This window comes from Mustela erminea, chromosome 5, assembly GCF_009829155.1.
Source record: "Mustela erminea isolate mMusErm1 chromosome 5, mMusErm1.Pri, whole genome shotgun sequence".
Classification (NCBI taxonomy): domain Eukaryota; kingdom Metazoa; phylum Chordata; class Mammalia; order Carnivora; family Mustelidae; genus Mustela; species Mustela erminea.
The window spans coordinates 8,778,953-8,796,631 of NC_045618.1; the positions used below are offsets into that span (position 1 = coordinate 8,778,953).

Sequence of the window (17,679 nt, forward strand, 5' to 3'; positions counted from 1 at the left end):
TAAGGCCTGGATCTCGTACCAAAATTGAACTGGCCAATTCTAGAGATGAGCTGAGGGGCATCACCTCTGCCTGTCATCTCTAGGCTGCCTCTTTTAAGGGCTACGCAAACTCTGTAGAGTTACCATGAGCAAATAAAGGATATCTTGAGGCTTCAGGCAAGAAACATGGGCTTTTGAGTCAGAAAGATCTAGGTTCAAATCCCAGCTTTGCCATTTCTTAGTATTGTGACCTCTGGATGAGGCTCTCTCCCCACGGTTTCCTCATCTGAAAACAAGGATGATAACATAGCCGTTCAGGGGCACCGTGCGGATTAGAGGAAATGATGCATGGGTGGGGAGGGATGCCCGTTAAAACACAATAGTTCCTGCAAGAGGGCGGTTATCACTCAACTCAGCTGCAAGTCACCGCACGAGTACACGAGGCCTTCTCCGGCTCTGCATCTGCTACAAAGAGGGAAAAAGCACTATGCAAGTGCCCCTACCTGATTATTCGGGTGCGCTTCTGGCTATAAGGGGTGATGACCTTGAAAAGCAGTTCCATGGCTCCATTAATTCCCAGCATGGCTCCCGTGGTGACTGTGAAAGAACAAATCACAGTAGTTACTGAACCACCTAAACCAAGAATTCTTTATGGCATTACAGAGTAGGCCTGAGAGACAGGGGAGCACCATCTCTTGCCAAAGGCCACTCAAAAGCAAGGACACTTGATGGTCTTTGCATTCTTGGCCTGGAGGCAAAGATCACCTGTAAAGCACACATTGCCTTTTCATCCTTTTCATACTATTTTCTCAAAGGGGGCCCAAGCCATGAAATTATGTTTTTTCATTCCTGATGGCCCAATGTGCCTCTTCATTGTGTTCTTACTCAGAATAGCCAAAGCCAATGCCAAGCAGAAGATTTTCAGAAAGTAGACCTTCGGCTTTCTGTTCAAGTGCTTTCACCCATCACCAACTTGCCCCGTGATGCAAACACACGCGCGCGCGCGCACACACACACATACACACACACACACTGCCAGTATCTGACCAAACCATTCCTTAGACTCATTCTGCCACTGGGAGACTTCACCATAAAGAAAAGTCATGGGTGGGTGGATTAAGGTTCAATCCAACTTGGACTGGCTCCTTTACCTTTGAGGGGCAAGCTAGTGAAGAAGGCAGCCCCCTTTCTTTTGCACCCTGGTTCCAAGTTCCCCAACAGCTTTTGTAGTTGGATCTCCCATGACTGAGTCTCAGACTTGACTGTGCCCCCATCTACTAGCACATCAAGGGAAGGATCAATTCTTCCTCCTCAAAGGTCACTAGCCTGGGAAATTTTTGTCTTTTCGCCCAACTGAATGGTTATTTTTTTTTTTAAAGCCATAGATCTGAGTGAGAGAAAATAACTGACAATGGTATCTGATCGACCCAGGCTGACCAGGGGCTTCAGATATGAGTTTTGCACCCAAAACCTCTGGATGTCACGCTTATCTCTCCAGTGACACCGTGGCCTCTCAGCAGCATCCCCAATTCCTCACAGCACTCAGCTCACTTTAGGAGGAGCTCTGGTTGTGTCAAAAAAATAAGGAGAGCCTCCCAGAGACAAAACGGAATCAGTCTGGCAAGAGGAAGAAGTTCCCATGAAAGAAGGAAAGAAGGGATTTTGCATGGTGTGACTCTCTTGTCTCTTTCCTCCACCGCAATGGGGGTGCTGAAACCAAAGCTCAGGAATGCCTTGTGTGTTGGGCCAGTCTTATTCCAGGAAATACGAGTGGGAGCAAGGGGGTCATGGAAAAACAAAGAGAAACACAAGGGAGGCTTATCCTGGCTTGCTCCAAGCCTCGGGAAAGAAGGAGAGATGAAAATCTGGGGGCTCTAATATAGTTCATCCCAGTACAGTCCACCAGAGAGAGACTGAGGCTGATGTCTTCGTGATTACAGAGACTGTGTGTTCCTGGAACACCCTCTCTGCATATGTCCCTCCTGAGGCTGGTACAGGCAGTAACTGCCTGGATTCAAATTCAGAGATTTGGCATCCTGGTCCTGCCCATCAATCTTCCATTCTCATGGCTACCAACTCAGTCATTTATTTCTAAACTGGGAAAACATGCTGGAGCCATCTCTTGGCAAATCATTCAGAGAAATTCTAGTATTAAGTAGCGTTAGGGATGAAATAGTTTTAGGAGCACGGGTTGTAATACGGAAGACTTTAGACTTGGAATTGAAAGATGGGGACAATAAGAACCGCCCCCCCCCACCGCCGAGTTCTTCCTTGCTGGCTGGCTGCCCAAGGTCAGCTGCCTCCAGCAGCTCCATCAACATCCCCACTGACCAGCAGAGCTGCTGAAGGCTTCACTTCCTGTGGCAGCCCCATTATGGTTCCAGCCAACTCTTTCTGCAGATAGGAGATGTTTAGAAAGCTTTCTGGAACATTCAACAGTGGATAACAATTCACCAAAGAGACAGCGATCAGTCCACAGATTTCGTGAACTCTGCTTGCGTCTCATGTCATTGTATAAAGACTCACGGTATGAATTTTAAAATAACCTTTATAGAAAAATTCACTAGTACAATAAATGTGGTCTTAGAATACGAGACGGATGGCCACCTCCTCATACCTGCAGTTAACTCTCAACATTTTTAGAGCCCCTTGCTAAAAGGAATTCTTCAAGACATCTACAAGCAACAGACTTAATAAGAAAGCTAAGTTATTCAACCTAATTATTCTTTAGGAAACTAAAATGAGATACTTTGAATTTTCCACTGTTGCAAACTCCCAGTGGGGGTGAGCCACCCTCGGGCTGCTTATTAATGACTTGTCCTCTACACAAAACCACAGCTCTGCACTTGGGCTTTCCTTAATTAAAGATGGGTTTGTACAATCTTTTCAGCCTCTCCCATTCTGATTTTCTGGTCAACATATATGAGGGTGGGAGGAGGTTCCTTCCATGAACATGGAGTGAAGGACCCATCTTGTTTTTTCCTGAAAGTACTCTATCATTATGGGTCCTCCATGGATATTAATGGAATTAACCAATAAAATAGGGCCCCCACTTACTTAGTAGATAGCTAACTAATCTTAGTAGTTCTGAGGATAGTTGGGGGAAAAGTCACTTCCTCATTCCCCTTAAGTGTGCTTTTCCTATCATTTCAAAGGACTACGGTAAAAGAGTAGAACAGGGAAGGGAAACTAACTGAGCAGCTACAATGTGACAGACATACCCGTGGAAGTCACCTCACTTATCCCATCTTCCAGGTCAGGGAGCTCTTACAACCACTATAATTTTACAACAGAAAAAATGGAGGTAAACAGGTTAAGTGCCCATGCCGTAGGACTCCCAAGGAATGAAATCAATGTCAAACCGAGGTCTTCCTGGTTCTAAGACATGTTCTTCCCACTAGAGAGCATGACATCACTTCTACTGTGCAGGAAAGGGGCTCAGAAACGAGAAATAAAGTCTGTGCTCATTCTATATGGGAAGGGAGGTACAGAATCTACTCTGTTCATAGCAAGTGTCCCCACATGGAGAGTCAATGTGACATCTGAAACTCAGCCCCCAAACGTGTCCACATAAACTTAAGCAATTTCTTTTCTCTTCCAAGCTTCATTTCCCTCTTCTTGGCTAAAAATGGTAAGTCTAGACACAGGATTATTATGATAATCTGAAATAATCCCAGGCAGGAGATAGCAGGTAAGTATGAACCCATGTGCCATGATGCATCTAGTTACCCGGAGGACTACGTTGAGAAGCACAGAGATAAAATGAGGTAAAGATGTTTCGGTAAAGAATGCTGTGATCAACGGGCAACTTCGGAGACACAGTATGGAGATCTGTGATGTGAAGGTCATTCTTAACATCGCCCTATGCCTTGAATATGACAAGGCTTGAATAAAGCCCTACACTCTCTCCTGTCGTCTTTTTCACCATGTGGTACTAATGGAGAAGCCTAGACTACATGATGTGTGGTCCCCAAGGGCAAACAATACTGGCATCCAACCTCAGTAATGAGCTCAAGAGTTCTACCTGGATGAGGAAGAGACAAAGAAAGAACTTTTTACCTCTACAACCTCCAGAACATGACGCTCCTCATGACCTATTTATCTTGCTGCGACAACATATATCCTACACCCAGATCCTCCTTCCAACCCCAGCCCCTAAATGGTTGCTAGGTGTCCTGGCCCAGGTCTGGAAGCCACCCCAGAAAGCCATAATTTGAGTCACTTACCACTAGAGGCAAACACACGCAGAGCCCAGAGACAGTGAAGGAGGTTCTGGCTGTGGGACAGGTTTTTCCTGGCCAGAATCAATGTCACATCAAGTGCTTCCAATTCCAGGGCCTTCTGTCCAAACTTTTTATCTAGGAACATAAATCAATCATCTTAGTTATGTTCCACACTAATTCGGAGGGCTGTACAATGCATGGAGCACAGGAAGGCGAAGATGGAAAAGGCAAGAGAATGATCGTAGCCAATATTACTTTTCCCATCTAGCAGAAAATGCTACTAAGTATGTCCCCATTGGAACCAGGTGGGGGCCCAGAAGAGCCAAGGCAGGGTATAAATAAAGTTTACTCATTCTTCAAGTAATATTTACACGAGGCCTTGTGGGTTGTATGACTCACATACCCTGTATGTTCGCATGCTTCTGGCTGACCTCAAATGTGAACTACAGTTTAGGAGGGTATAAATTTCTTCCTTTAAGATAGTTCTGGAATATAGGACACTTAAAATACAGAACGTCCAAATGCAATGTGTGGAACTTGATTGGCTTCTTCTTTGAACACATCTGTAATTGCCCCATTGGGATACATTTGGAGAAACTGAAATGAGTATAAATTATACATGTATTGTCAATTTTGTTAGATTTGTAATCGTGGTATCAGGATTATGTAGGAAAATGTCTTTTCAAAGAAAGGCACTCAACGTATTAAAGAGCAAAATTCTATCTGTAATTTTCCTGAATTGCTCTCAGACTCACTGAAGGTAGAAATGAGTAAAACAGACAATATCCTAAACCCAATTTGCCAATATCCACCTCTAGACCAAAGGACACCAGCAAAGAGACGGCAGCCAAACTAATACGACCGGAGCCCTAAACCAGCACAGAGGCGTCTCTCGGGCTCCGTTAGGTCAGCCCCCAGCAGGCTGCACGGCAGTGGGGAGGGCTACAATCTGACGATGGCAGAGGCTGCAGTGACACAATGATGCCGGTAGGACTATCCAGGTGCAGAGCTTGGGAATCAGGGCCCTGATGGCCTTGGTCCATCCTGCATCTCTCTCTCTTCTATGAAACCTACATGACTCTAGTTTGTCAGGCCCCCACACTAAGCAGGTGACATCCAACCTCACTTAATCCTTACAGCAAACCCTAAAATTAAGGACTCATACCTCTATTTTTGCAGATGAGGGACCAATGGCTCAGAAAGGGTAAGTAACTTACCCAAGCAGCACAGCTAATTAGTGCTGGAGTGAGGCCTGAAACCCAGATTTGACTTCTCGGTTAACACTACTTACAACCAGGGTAGAGATGGTGTCTCTCCAATCTTTCTCTACAGTTCACGTGGCCACTCTTTGCTCTGCTGACTTCTCCTCCTCCTTCTAGGGTCGGCTCACCTGTTACCTCTCTCTGAACACACCATCTTAGAGGAACATCTCCCCTTTTTTTCCTTCCCTCACAGCTACTAGCTAATTATCATACTCTGCCTAGCGAATTATTCACTTTCGGCCCTTCCCCACTTGAATGTAAGTTCCGTAAGAGTGGGCCCCTTATTTGTCTTGGTCACCAGTGTTCCCAACGCCTGGCACAGTGCCCAGACATTCCAGGCTAAATATTCATTGAACGGACTGGATTGGTTTTGTTGAGAACATGCTCACGCAGGTGCTGGCCGAGGCCTGGGTCTCCGTCGTGACCTGAGGAGTGTGGAATGGACTCAAAGCAGAGATCCAGACAGTGCAAGGTCAGGGCGCCCCTGAGCCCCTGCTCCCTTGTGGCCGCTGCTGCCTGCACTGGACAACACAGGTCTACCTTCCGCAGCGCCGGAGCTCTCCCACTGTGACTTACATGAGGCCTCACACAACTGGAGCTTGACTGTTAATGACTAGGTCGCAAGGGCTGCGTGCCTCCTGAGTGTGCGCTAAGAGGTTCTACGGTTTTAGGGAGGAGCTTCAGGGTCTTTTTCTGAGCAAAAAGAAATGGGTAAGGAGCCTAAGGAGAAAGAGTTCGAGGCCCCCATCCTCTACTAGGGAAGCTCTGGTTCTGTGTGGCTTCTAGTAATAGGCTGAAAATTCACCCCCCAAAATTCGTGTCCACCTGGAACCTCAGAATGTTATCTTCTTTGGAAATGGGGTCTTTGCAGATTTAATTATTTAAAGTGAGGTCACAGATTTACGTGGGCCCTGAATCCAGTGACCAATGTCCCTGTAAGAAGAGGAGGACACACAGAAGGACACAGAGTAGGACACCACGTGAAGACGCAGGTAGAAACTGAAGTGACATGTGTACAAGCCAAGAAACTCCAAGGATGACTGGAAACACAGAAGTTAGCAGAGGGGCATGGAGCGGATTCTCCCTCGGAGCCTCCAGAAGGAACCAACCTTGCCAACACCCTCGTTTCAGGCTTTCCGTCCTCCAGAACTGTGAGAGAATGTATTTCTGCTGTTTGGAGCCACCCAGTTTCTGAGAATTTGTTACAGGAGCCCCAGAAAACTCACACACTCACATAATGAACTTCTGTGTAAGAGTCTGCTCATAGAAATTTTCTGTTTATTCTTAAAGTGATTGAAAAACTGCCTGCGAGCCCTTCCCCTCTGTCCCCCATCTGCTCCATGCCTCACATAGTCCCTGTCCGCTCGGGGCCCCGCCCTGGCACTGGACAACAAAATGATGTCTCCTGTGGGGCTGGTCCCGGCTCCGAAGAGTCCAGGACTTCCCTGCACTTCCCCACTAGAGTTTCCTAAATTGCTGTCATGAAAACAACCCCATAAGTGCCTTTTCAGCCACATTTTTAGATGTAGGGGGGGTGGATACCTCGTAGGCCCACTTTGGCCAGCAGTCGGAAGAGGGGCAGCAGGACATCGTAGTCTGGAGAAGCTGACCTGGCTGTGTCCACCAGGGTCTGCAGAAGCGCCTCGCTGCCCCCTTTACTGATCATGTAGCGAATCCTTCGGTCAGTGCCTGAGGGAGAAAGCAGAGTACAGGTAGGCCCCCAAATAATCACCCTCATTTTCTTGGTGCAGAAAGCAGACCCCTCAGACAGAGACAGAGCAAAGATCAGTTTGCCCCAGAAACAATTCGCACCAGAAACCAAAACAGAGTGGTTTCTGAAGGAACTCATGTAAAGCTGTACTTTTAGGGAAGAGACTGGCATGGGGGTGAGACACGGAGAAATAATAGAATATCTAAGCACCTAGGTGTGTCCTCCTGCATAAACTACTTTCCTGAGAACCAACGGAGTCTCAGTGTATGCATGTGTTCTTGTGTGTGTGGCTTCCGTGGAATCATATCTTTAATAGAAAAGGGAATATCAGTATCCCTCTGATGTAGGCTTGAGTCCTCTGTAATGAGGATCCGGGTGACAGTTTGCCTGAAATAATTTAATTGGTGATGTTACAGCTTTATGGTGCTGGTTTCCAGCAACTGACAAGAGGAATATAGGGAAACAGCTGGAGTGCTTCTTTAAGAAACAGACAGCCAGTCATCCACGTCGGGAGATTTGAAAAGGGCCTGGAGCTAGGATCAGGTATATTGGTCTTTCTACCTAAGACTAGTCGTCAACAGGGATCTCCCCCACCTTGCCCCAGGACAAGCTCAAAAGCAGGGATTACGTTTCAACTTGGAAGGGGACCTCCGTGGTTGTCCACACACCATGCATGGTTGACACAGCGAGGTGGCCAACAGGGTGAGACCTTATCAGCAAAGAAGACCCTCCCGTGTTTCAGCAGACAAAAAGGAACATTGTCTACGAAAGAAGCGGGATCCGCTCCTATAGCAGAAGGGCAACTGCAAGGTTTCAGTGCACGGGTTCCAGGCACCTGGGCAAAGTGAAGGAGTCCCCATCCCACAAGGTAAGAGACTTCCATCTCCACAGGGTACCACACTCAGAAGGCTGTAGGGAAGTCACCCTGCCATCGGAGGGCAGCACAGCCTATGGGAAAACCTCACTGGGAAGGGCCCCACCCTCCTGGAACTGAAGCCCGATGCACCTGGACTGGGGAGGGACGTTCCCTTTGGTCCTGCCGGTGGGTGTGCAGATTTCTTCCTAATGCAATGTGGCAGGCATCCGTAGCAATGAAAACCGAGTGGGTGCTGAAATGTCTGAGAGGGTCTTTTTTCCAGAACCCTCACACTGAAGTGAGCTAGCAGAGGCGTGCCCCAGTTAACCAGCTGATTCCAGTGTGGTGAACTCTGTCATCGTTTCTCTGAAAACTTAATAGCTCACCACACCGCGAAGTCGAGCTCCTGCCTCATATTCCCATCTGCGCTTGACATAGGTTAGGAAGCTGCCAATACCTGACTCTCTAAGTGGGCAGAGGGAGTGGAGTAGAGGAAGGGGTGGGATAGAGTCATGAGGGCTGGTGCCCTCCAAGGACAGCCACAGGCCCCTGGAGGACCTTGGGTTAACCACAGATGAGACACCATAGAATAACCACCCGGAGCCGAATTTCCTCCTACGTCTGGGTCACCATGGGGTGGGGGACAAGATTAAAGAGCCTGACTAAGCCCAAGGTACAACCAGCCCACTCTGGGGGCAGTTGATTGTCTCTGACAGAAAACGTGACCTGGAGCACCGACACCCGCAAACCACACAGAATCCAGGAGACACCACAGCCACAGGCCCCCCACCTCCTCCCACTCACCAACAGAAAGCAGATCTCCGAGGACCTGGAGGATGGTCAGGATGGACTCCTTGTCAGAGGACCTCTGCAATGAAAACACAGGCACCATCGTCATGAAGGAACACACAAGGAGAGACACGGTGTGGTCACGGATGCCCGTGGACCTGGTAGGGCTGCGCTCCCTTCTGCTGAGAGACACTTGGCGGCAGTGAGAAACAGCTGAAGGGATGTTCCTTCAATGGTGGCCATGAGGGGACTCACAGAGACAAGAGTCCCAGGGGCTCTGCCTCCGTATTTAGCCTGCAGGACCCCTTTTTGGGGGGCCCATTTTGTAGTAACATCAGCACGATGGGCAAGAGAATAAGCAACACACGTCGCTCCTATATGGCATTTAAGAAACAAAACCAAGGAAGAAAGGGGGAAAGGAGACCAACCAAAAAACAGACTTTCAACTATAAAGAACAAACTGATGACTGGAGGGGAGGTGGGTAGGGGCATGGGGGAAACAGGTGAAGGGGTTGAAGACACACTTATCCTGATGAGCCCTGAGTGACGTAGAGAATTGCTGAATCCCTACAGGGTACACCTGAAACTAATAGAACACTGTATGTTAGCTATACTAGAATTAAAATTTGCAAAAAGAAAAAAGAAAAGAATGTGTTTCTTAAACAACAACAACAACAAAAAAATAATGGGGAAAATAAAAAAAAGAAGCATCAATACTTTAGGCAGAGATAGCAAATGAGAAGGGGTTTTGCCCCCCAAGCTGGCGAAGCAGGCTTAGATTGCTTTGAAATACAGGGCAGAGAGCAGGAACAGAGATCCACGAAAATGTTCCGAGGGAAAGGCATCTCTGAATGGTAAGGATGAATACTCATTTTCTCAAGAGAAACCTAAGGTAGTACCAAATCTCACCACTTCCACGCCCTGGTAACCATCATTCTATTCTGTTTTTTTCTACAAAAAAAGTGATATCCTATAGCATTCGTCTTCCCCTGGGTGACTTATCTCACACAGCATGGTGTCCTCAAGGTCCATCCATGTTGTTGCAAATGGGAGGACTTTCTTTCTCATGGCTGAATAATATTCTGAAGTGTGTGTGCATGGGTGTGTGCGTGTATTGGACTTTATGGCTCCTTTATGGTTCAGTGTGGTAGCATTCTGCGAAACACTTTCCCTAGAACAAACTGTGTTCCAGGTGCTAGGATCACAGATGTACACAAAACTTTGTCCCTTCTCTAAAGATTGGTATCACTATCCATTCTTCTGTTGATGGACACTTCGGTTGCTTCCATGTCTTGGCTATCATTAAACCTGCTGCAGTGAACATGGGTGTGCACAGGTATCTCACCAAGAGTCTGATTTCAATTCTTTTTTATAAATACCTAGGAATCCTATCTTTTATACTACTCAAGAACATTAACTTGAAATGGCTCAAAGATTCAAATGTAGGACCTGAATCCACAAAACTCCTAGGGGAAACACACACACACGGGGGAAAAAAGCCCTGACACGGGTTTTGGCGATGATTTCTGGGGTAAGAAACTGGAACAAAACCTAAAATAAACAATTGGGACTATATTACACTAAAGAAAGAGCTTCCGCACAGCAAAAGAAACAATCAATAAATTGAAAAGGCAACATGGGAGAAAATACTCTCAAAGCAAATATCTGATAAGGGACTGATATCCAAAATATATATTAAAAAATTAATACAACTCAATAGCAGAAAAACAAATAATCCAATATTAAAATGGGCAAAAGACCCGAACAGACATTTTTCCAAAGAAGACGTACAGATGGCTGATACGTACATGAAAAAATGCTCAACATCACTCATCATCAGGAAAATACAAATCAAAACACAGTGAGAAACCACCTCAGACCTACAACAATGGTTTTTATCAAAAGACCAGAGATAACAAATGTTGGCAAGAATGTGGAGAAAAAGGAGCCCTATATGCTATATTTTTTAGGTAGGTTATTTAAGGCAAAGCTTTAATCTTCACATTAGTAAGTCTCAGGTTCCCCATCTACTTCAAAGACCTTAATAACTCCCCCTTACATGTAGGATAAAGACAGAGCTCCTTAATAGGGTTCCCAAAGCTCCTCATGGCCCTGTCCCACTTACCTCTCCAGCTTTGTTATTCATTACTACACCCCTGCATATGCTTTGACAATGTGGAACTACTCGTTTTCTGCTCAGCCACATAGGTCTTGCCCCTGTACCTATGATCACACTGTTCCCTCTTCCTGAAGCCTGGTCAATGCCAGTTTTCCCCCATGTATACCAATGTCTCCTATAGGATTCCAACCCCCCACCCCGCCCCTGCAGGCTGGGTCTGGGTCTCTCTGCTCCCCACATCACTCTGGGCTACTTCTGACAGCGCACTCATCACATGGTACTTAGGCATGCTTCCCACTCTACTCCCACTCCATATTAAAATATAATCTCTAGAAAAGGGACCAAAGTTTGTGCCTATCTGTATTCCCAGCACCTGCAACTGAGGCTGTTGCAGGGAAAGTGTGCAATGTTTTTCAGATGGCAAACAAACTGAACCGTAAAGGAGCCATCAAGTCCAATACCACACCCCAAGGCAGAGCGGTGCTTACACTTTCTCCAATCCTGGGCTTATTACTTCCAGGAACTCACACTTCAACGGCACAGCCAAGACCAGGACTGGGACATGGCAAATGAGGCGCCAGCTTGGGTGCAGATTTTTAATTTAAAAAATGCAGTCATCAGGATGAATGAATGCTCTATATTTTACAAATGAAAATCAATGCAAAAAAAATTCATAATGATTAAAGAGCAGCCTGGGTGACTTAGTTGGTTGTGTGCCTGCCTTCAATCAGGTCATGATCCCAGCGTCCTGGGATCAAGCCCCGGTTTGGGCTCCCTGCTCAGCAGGGAATGTGCTTCCCCCTCTGCCTCTCCCCACACTGCTCGAGCGCTCTCTCTCAAATAAATAAAATCGTATTTTTAAAAAATCTGTAATGAGCTTAAAATAGCAATATTTAACTCTTTAACTCCTTTTCAGGTGTGATGAGACATCTGAGACTTGGTAGCTACACGTCCCCAGGAAAAGACTTGGGTTTGCTCTGCCATCTCCACTGAGCGCTGTGGCTTAAGGAGGACAGTCTCAGCAGGCACCGGGCTGACATCTCCCAACACGTGAGTGCCACCCTCCAGCACAAGTCATCTATACATGCGCACAATGTCAGTGCTCCCTGCCCCTCCAGAGTCTACCCAGGCCTGGGAACACAAACTAAGAAGCAACAGAGCCATCATTCTGGGGAGTTTGCTGGTCTCTGATTCTGGTACAAATTACAATGTGTGTTTGCTTGGGGACAGGTGTCCCTACACCAAGAAACCATGCTTCAGATGCCAGCTGTGTCCTAGGATTAAACTCAATTCAGACACTATGTACCCGGAGACAGCATAGATTCCACAGGCTAAGGGTTCAGTCCCACAACCCTGCTGGCTGCTTTAGACTCCAGCCTCAACGTCCAGGTTGTCACTGTAGAGCTGGCCCTTCAACAACACGAGTTTGAGTGCACAGGCCCACTCGCATGAGGATTTTTTCCCCCATAAATACAGTAATGTGCTAAAAATGTATTTTCCTTTATTATTTTAAAGGAACTTTCTCTACCTGACTTTAAGAATACAGCACATCATACAGGTAACACACGGGATATGTGTTAATCGACTGTCCACGTCATCAGTACCGCTTCTAGTCAACCCTAGTTTACTTCTTAGTTAAAGTTTTGGGGGAGACAAAAGTTATACGAGGATTTCTGACTGCGTGGGGAGTCAGTGCCCACGTTGTTCAGGGTCAACTGTACTTCTGAGCCACCGGCTACAAATTCAAGATTCTCTCCTCAGGCGCCAGTAACTCGCTAGAGCAGCTCACAGAACTCAGAGAAACATTTTACTTACTAGGTTACCAGTTTGTTATAAAAAGGTTGTAACTCACAAAAAAAAGAAGAAAAAAGGTTGTAACTCAGGAACAGCTGGGAGCTTCCGTATTCTCCCGAAGCATCTCCGCCTGGTCACATGTAGCCTTAAAAATAAAACTGCCAGTTATTTTACCAGCAAAATCGGGTTTGTTTGGGAGTAACACACACACGTTCCTGCAAACGTACAACCAGGTCCTGGGAAGGAAGCCGCGCGGGGCTCCTTTATAGAGGGAGGTGGGCGGGGACGCTACAAGCGAAAGAGCCATTGGAGTAAAGTGGGAGTTCAAATTATAGGGGCTTTTGATTGGCTGAGTTGTGGCGGTCCCTCATTGGCTGGGCTGTTGCCAGGGCAAGAAGGAAAATTTTCTTCGTCCTGCTGGGATAGTAAAGTAAAATGTATCTACCTAGGAGGCAAGTTTCTTCCAGTTGGGTCTGCAGTTGACAACCGGTAGGGCAAGGGAGCTCCCCGGGCTCGCCCCTCCACTGCATTCTAAACGGGCTTACTTTTGTTAATTTTTACTCCACCGAGCTAGGAGTTTTCTGAACACTGTCGTTTTGGGGTTTTACATGTATTAATTTTTTTTTTTTTAAAGGGGGTAGGTACCTGGCTGGCTCAATCAGTAGAGCATGAGATTCTTGATCTCAGGGTTGTGAGTTGAAGCCCCACATTGTGTATAGAGATTACTTAAAAATAAAATCTTTAAAATGTGTATATATATTTCTCTTTCTTGTTATAAATCACACGATCACAGCAGGACTGTGGCCCTTTGAAAGTGGACCCAAAGGTGGCTCAGGGTAAAAAACTAAGTCCCTGAATGGTTCCTGATAGTCCCTAGTGGTTTTGGATCCACCTCCAGCACCCCCAAAATTGCTCTCCTTTCTAAGAAGAGGCAAGGGGATAAAAAGTAAAAGCCAGGCTCTATCATATTATGTAACTTGTAAAATGCTGGATTCATGTGTTAGAATCAGGAGCCAAGAAACGGAACATAAGAGAGGAAACGGGGAGATGAGAAAAAGAGGAAAAGAGAAAAACTAATACAGTAGAAACTTATTGAAGAGGAATAAAAGATCCAGATTTAATTTCCTTTCATTCAATTATTCATGCACTCATCCCACAAATGTTCACTGAAAACCATCTACGTTCCAGGCACCAGGCTAAAGATGCAAATTGATCAAAATGCAATCTGCCTTCATGGGGTTCCAGGCCTGGCGCACGATCAGGACCTAGGATGGTAAAGACCACGACAAAGAGAAGAGGCTACAGGATCCAGGGAAGGAGCTCTAACCTAGCCAGGTCCGTGAGAGACTACTAAGAGAAGCCAGGCGGAAAGGGGGTGGGAGGGGAGGGTTCCAACTATGTTGTAGTCCTGTGAGCTCAGAGGGAAGCGTGACAGAGTGTGGTGACATCCGGGGATGAAACTGCTTCCATATGACCAGATTGAAGGAGGCAGATGGTGAAGGGAATTGTGAATTCCTGTGGGCAAGAACTAGGTCTTATTCATCTCTGATTCCCCATCTCCAAAGGTGTGATAGATCATCCATATATTGTGTTGAATTAATATCTCAAGCCTAAGAATTGCCTGCCTTATTGCAATGCCCACTAAAACTCTCTGAGAACAAGCATTGTTCTATATGCTTCTATTGTATCTGCCAGCAGGGATATAGAGCTGGGCATGCAGAATATCCTAAATCACCACCCCTAAATTGGTTTGACCTGTAGCCAACACACTTGGCTGCAGATGCCTGAGACATCCCTCTGTAATTGCTTCCAAGAAAACCCCATTTGTAGCAGTGCGCTGATGGAGCACGCTTGTCATACTCTCCCCTGCCCCAGGAAGGGACCCCGGAGCCTCTCCTCTGAGGCTTTCTCCATTTCATGAGATTGATTAAGAGGTGAGTCTAACCCCAGATCTGGATAAGGAAACCTCAATAAACATCTGCTGAGATTCCAAAAAGATCCCCCCCACCAGGATTTAAAAAGATAGAGAGAGAAAGAGAGACCTTTTCTTTTCTTTTCTTTTTTTTTTTAAGATTTTATTCATTTATTTGAGAGAGAGAGCATGAGAGGAGAGGTCATAGGGAAAAGCAGACACCCTGCCAAGATGTGGGACTCGATCCTAGGACTCCAGGATCATGATCCAAGCCAAAGGCAGTTGCTTAACCCACTGAGCCACCCAGGCACCCCCCAAAAAGAGAGAGAACTTTAAAAACAAACAAGGCAGGGGGCGCCTGGGTGCCTCGGTGAGTTAAGCCTCTTCCTTCAGCACAGGTCATGATCCCAGGGTCCTGGGATCCAGCCCCGCATTAGGTTCTCTGCTTGGCAGGGAGCCTGCTTCTCTCTCTTTCTCTCTGCCTACTTGTGATCTCTGTCTGTCAAATAAATAAATAAAACCTTTAAAAGAAAAAAAAGGCAAAAAAAAATTCTCTTTCCTGTTTTTGGGTGCTGTCATATAAGGACATGATCCTGGGTCATTGTTGACATTGTGAAGCCACTTGAATCAATTTTATGGAACCCCCTATCTGGGCACTTTCAGATATGTGAAATAATAAATACCTGCCCTTGTAAAAGCCACTGTTAGTTAAGTAGTTCGTTACCGACTTATGATGTGATGGAGCAAAGAAGAAAATTTCACACCTCCACATGCCCTCTTAGCAAACACTATGGTCTTAATAAACAGGAAAGAAATTAATTTCACAAAGCCCTGGAAGGCCAGCTGCCCCCATGGAAACGAAGAGACGGTATCATCCTATAGATGTTGCGTTCCTAATGTTCTCACTCAGCCCTGAGCCAGAAGGAATCAGCACAATACTGTTTTTCTTTAAATAAAAATTATGGCTATCGGTGGAGAAAAAAATGCGTTACCAAATCCCAAATGGCATTAATTTATGCACTGCTATATTTACCAATAAATATTTTACACTGTTTAGAAGAATAACACAAAGCCATTATCTCACCCACTGTAATAATAAATGAGCAATTAAAGAAGGCAGGATGTGATGTGCCTCAATTTTCCTTTAATGATCCTTTTAAATGAATCATTGAGTAATCCCCTGTTGTTTAAGACTTTCCTATGAAAACTGGTTCTGCCAAGCTTTCATGGAGAGGCAGGCAGTTGGAAGAACAAACAGTGTCTCTCACAGTCTGTGGGGTTTTGAACTGCAATTTTCTCAAATACTGTTTCGCATTTGTTGCTCCCTTGCTTTGAAATCATCTGCGGCTCCCATTGCTTTCCTCCTGCTGACTCCTCATGATAATATGTAATTAAGACCCTTCACATCACACAGCTTTTGAGACTCACCTGTGGCCACTCCGTCCCTCCCAGCACTGAGCCTGCTGACCACACAAGACCACGGGCCATGCCCCAAGTCCATCATGGTGGGTACCCTTGACTGCATAACTTTGCTCACGTTGCTGCCCCCTGCTGGAGGACTAGCTCTTTCCCCTCGGCCTTAACCTACTTGGAGCTCAGTTCGAAGCTTCAGTGCCCTTCTTATACAGTTTTCCCAGCTAAGCTGCCTTCCCGGCACCCATTACCCAAAACCGCCATACGTCTGTTCATGTTGGGCACTGCACAACTCCAGGGGGTACCATTCATAAATACTACAACATGACTGGTGCTCCCTTAAGTGATGCAATGTGATGTCTTAGCTTCTCTGAATTGTTCGCTCTACATTTGTTTTCCCGCAACCCATGTTGTACCTACCTTTATGAGAGAATTCTTTTTTTTTTAAGATTTTATTTATTTATTTGACAGAGAGAGATCACAAGCAGGCAGAGAGGCAGGCAGAGAGAGAGGGGGCGGGGGAAGCAGGCTCCCTGCTGAGCAGAGAGCCCAACGCGGGGCTCGATCCCAGGACCCTGGGATCATGACCTGAGCTGAAGACAGAGGCTTTAACCCACTGAGCCACCCAGGTGTCCCTATGAGAGAATTCTTACTAGACCCTGCTCATTTTCTTACCTCCTTGTCCTGATGGTCTATTGTGGGGTGACAAGCTGAGCCAAAATGTAATGGCTCAAAACAAAAGCCTTTTTATTTCTCTCTGGATTTTGTGGGTGGGGGATTTGGGCAGAACTTGCCTAGGGGATTCTTTTATTGTCCATGGTGTCAACCAAGGTCCCTGGTGGTCCTCAGCGGGTAGATGGGCTGGCTGGTCTGAAAGTTCTATGACGGTGACACCTTGGCAGGGATGGTGTCCCCTTGGCAGGTTGGAGAACTGGGCTCACCATGGACTGTTGACCAGAGTACCTACATGTGTCCTTTCCAGCACGACAGGTAATTAGACTTTTTACATGGCAACTAGCTTCCCCCAGAGCAAGGATTCCAGGCTTGGAATCCTGGGGTTTTTGAGGCTAGGGGGAAGCCTCAAATGTTCAACCACCATCTCTGCTGCATTCTCTTGGTCTGTCAAGTCACCGTTCAAAGCCTGGATTCGAGTAGACAGAGTTAGGCTCCACCTCTGAGCTGGAGGCGTAGTAGAGAATTGAAAACCATTTTTTAATCTTGCACACTCCCTTTAGACTGAGAGCAACTCTGGAGCAAGTATTTTGTCTTGTTCCCCTTGGTATCTTCAGATCCTAGCATGGGATCTTGCAGAGAGTCGACGGTAAATTCTGGAATGGAAGCTTAGTGCGTGATCTGCCAGAGTCTTGCTGTCCTTTTCTAGTCAATGAACGACTCACCTCAAAGTATACTCCAGTGAGAAAATTGTTACAGAAGTTAACAAGGTACGCAGTTCAATGTTTCTATCAGCGACTGAACAAATGATCGAACACAGCGGTCCCCACTTTACAGGATCCCCAGTGGGTGCCTGAAACCACGGATAGTAGGAATCCTCTATATGCGAATCCTATCTATTCTATGTGCTTTCCTACACCTACACACCTCTGAGAAATCTTCACTTATA

The 17,679-nt window shown here is 46.3% G+C and overlaps 1 protein-coding gene across 3 annotated transcripts in view; it reads right to left on the reverse strand.

Moving 5' to 3' along the window:
- AGBL1 (ATP/GTP binding protein like 1) overlaps positions 1-17,679 on the reverse strand; it is a 730,233-nt gene that overhangs the window by 660,773 nt on the left and 51,781 nt on the right. For all 3 annotated transcript variants that reach the window (XM_032342085.1, XM_032342083.1, XM_032342084.1), the window contains exons 2-5: positions 8,836-8,899; positions 7,007-7,153; positions 4,206-4,337; positions 483-576 (exon numbers count right to left, since the gene is read on the reverse strand). In XM_032342085.1, the coding sequence (XP_032197976.1) occupies positions 483-576; positions 4,206-4,337; positions 7,007-7,130 (350 nt within the window). In that variant the 5' untranslated portion in view covers positions 7,131-7,153; positions 8,836-8,899. The remainder of the gene's footprint in view (positions 1-482; positions 577-4,205; positions 4,338-7,006; positions 7,154-8,835; positions 8,900-17,679) is intronic.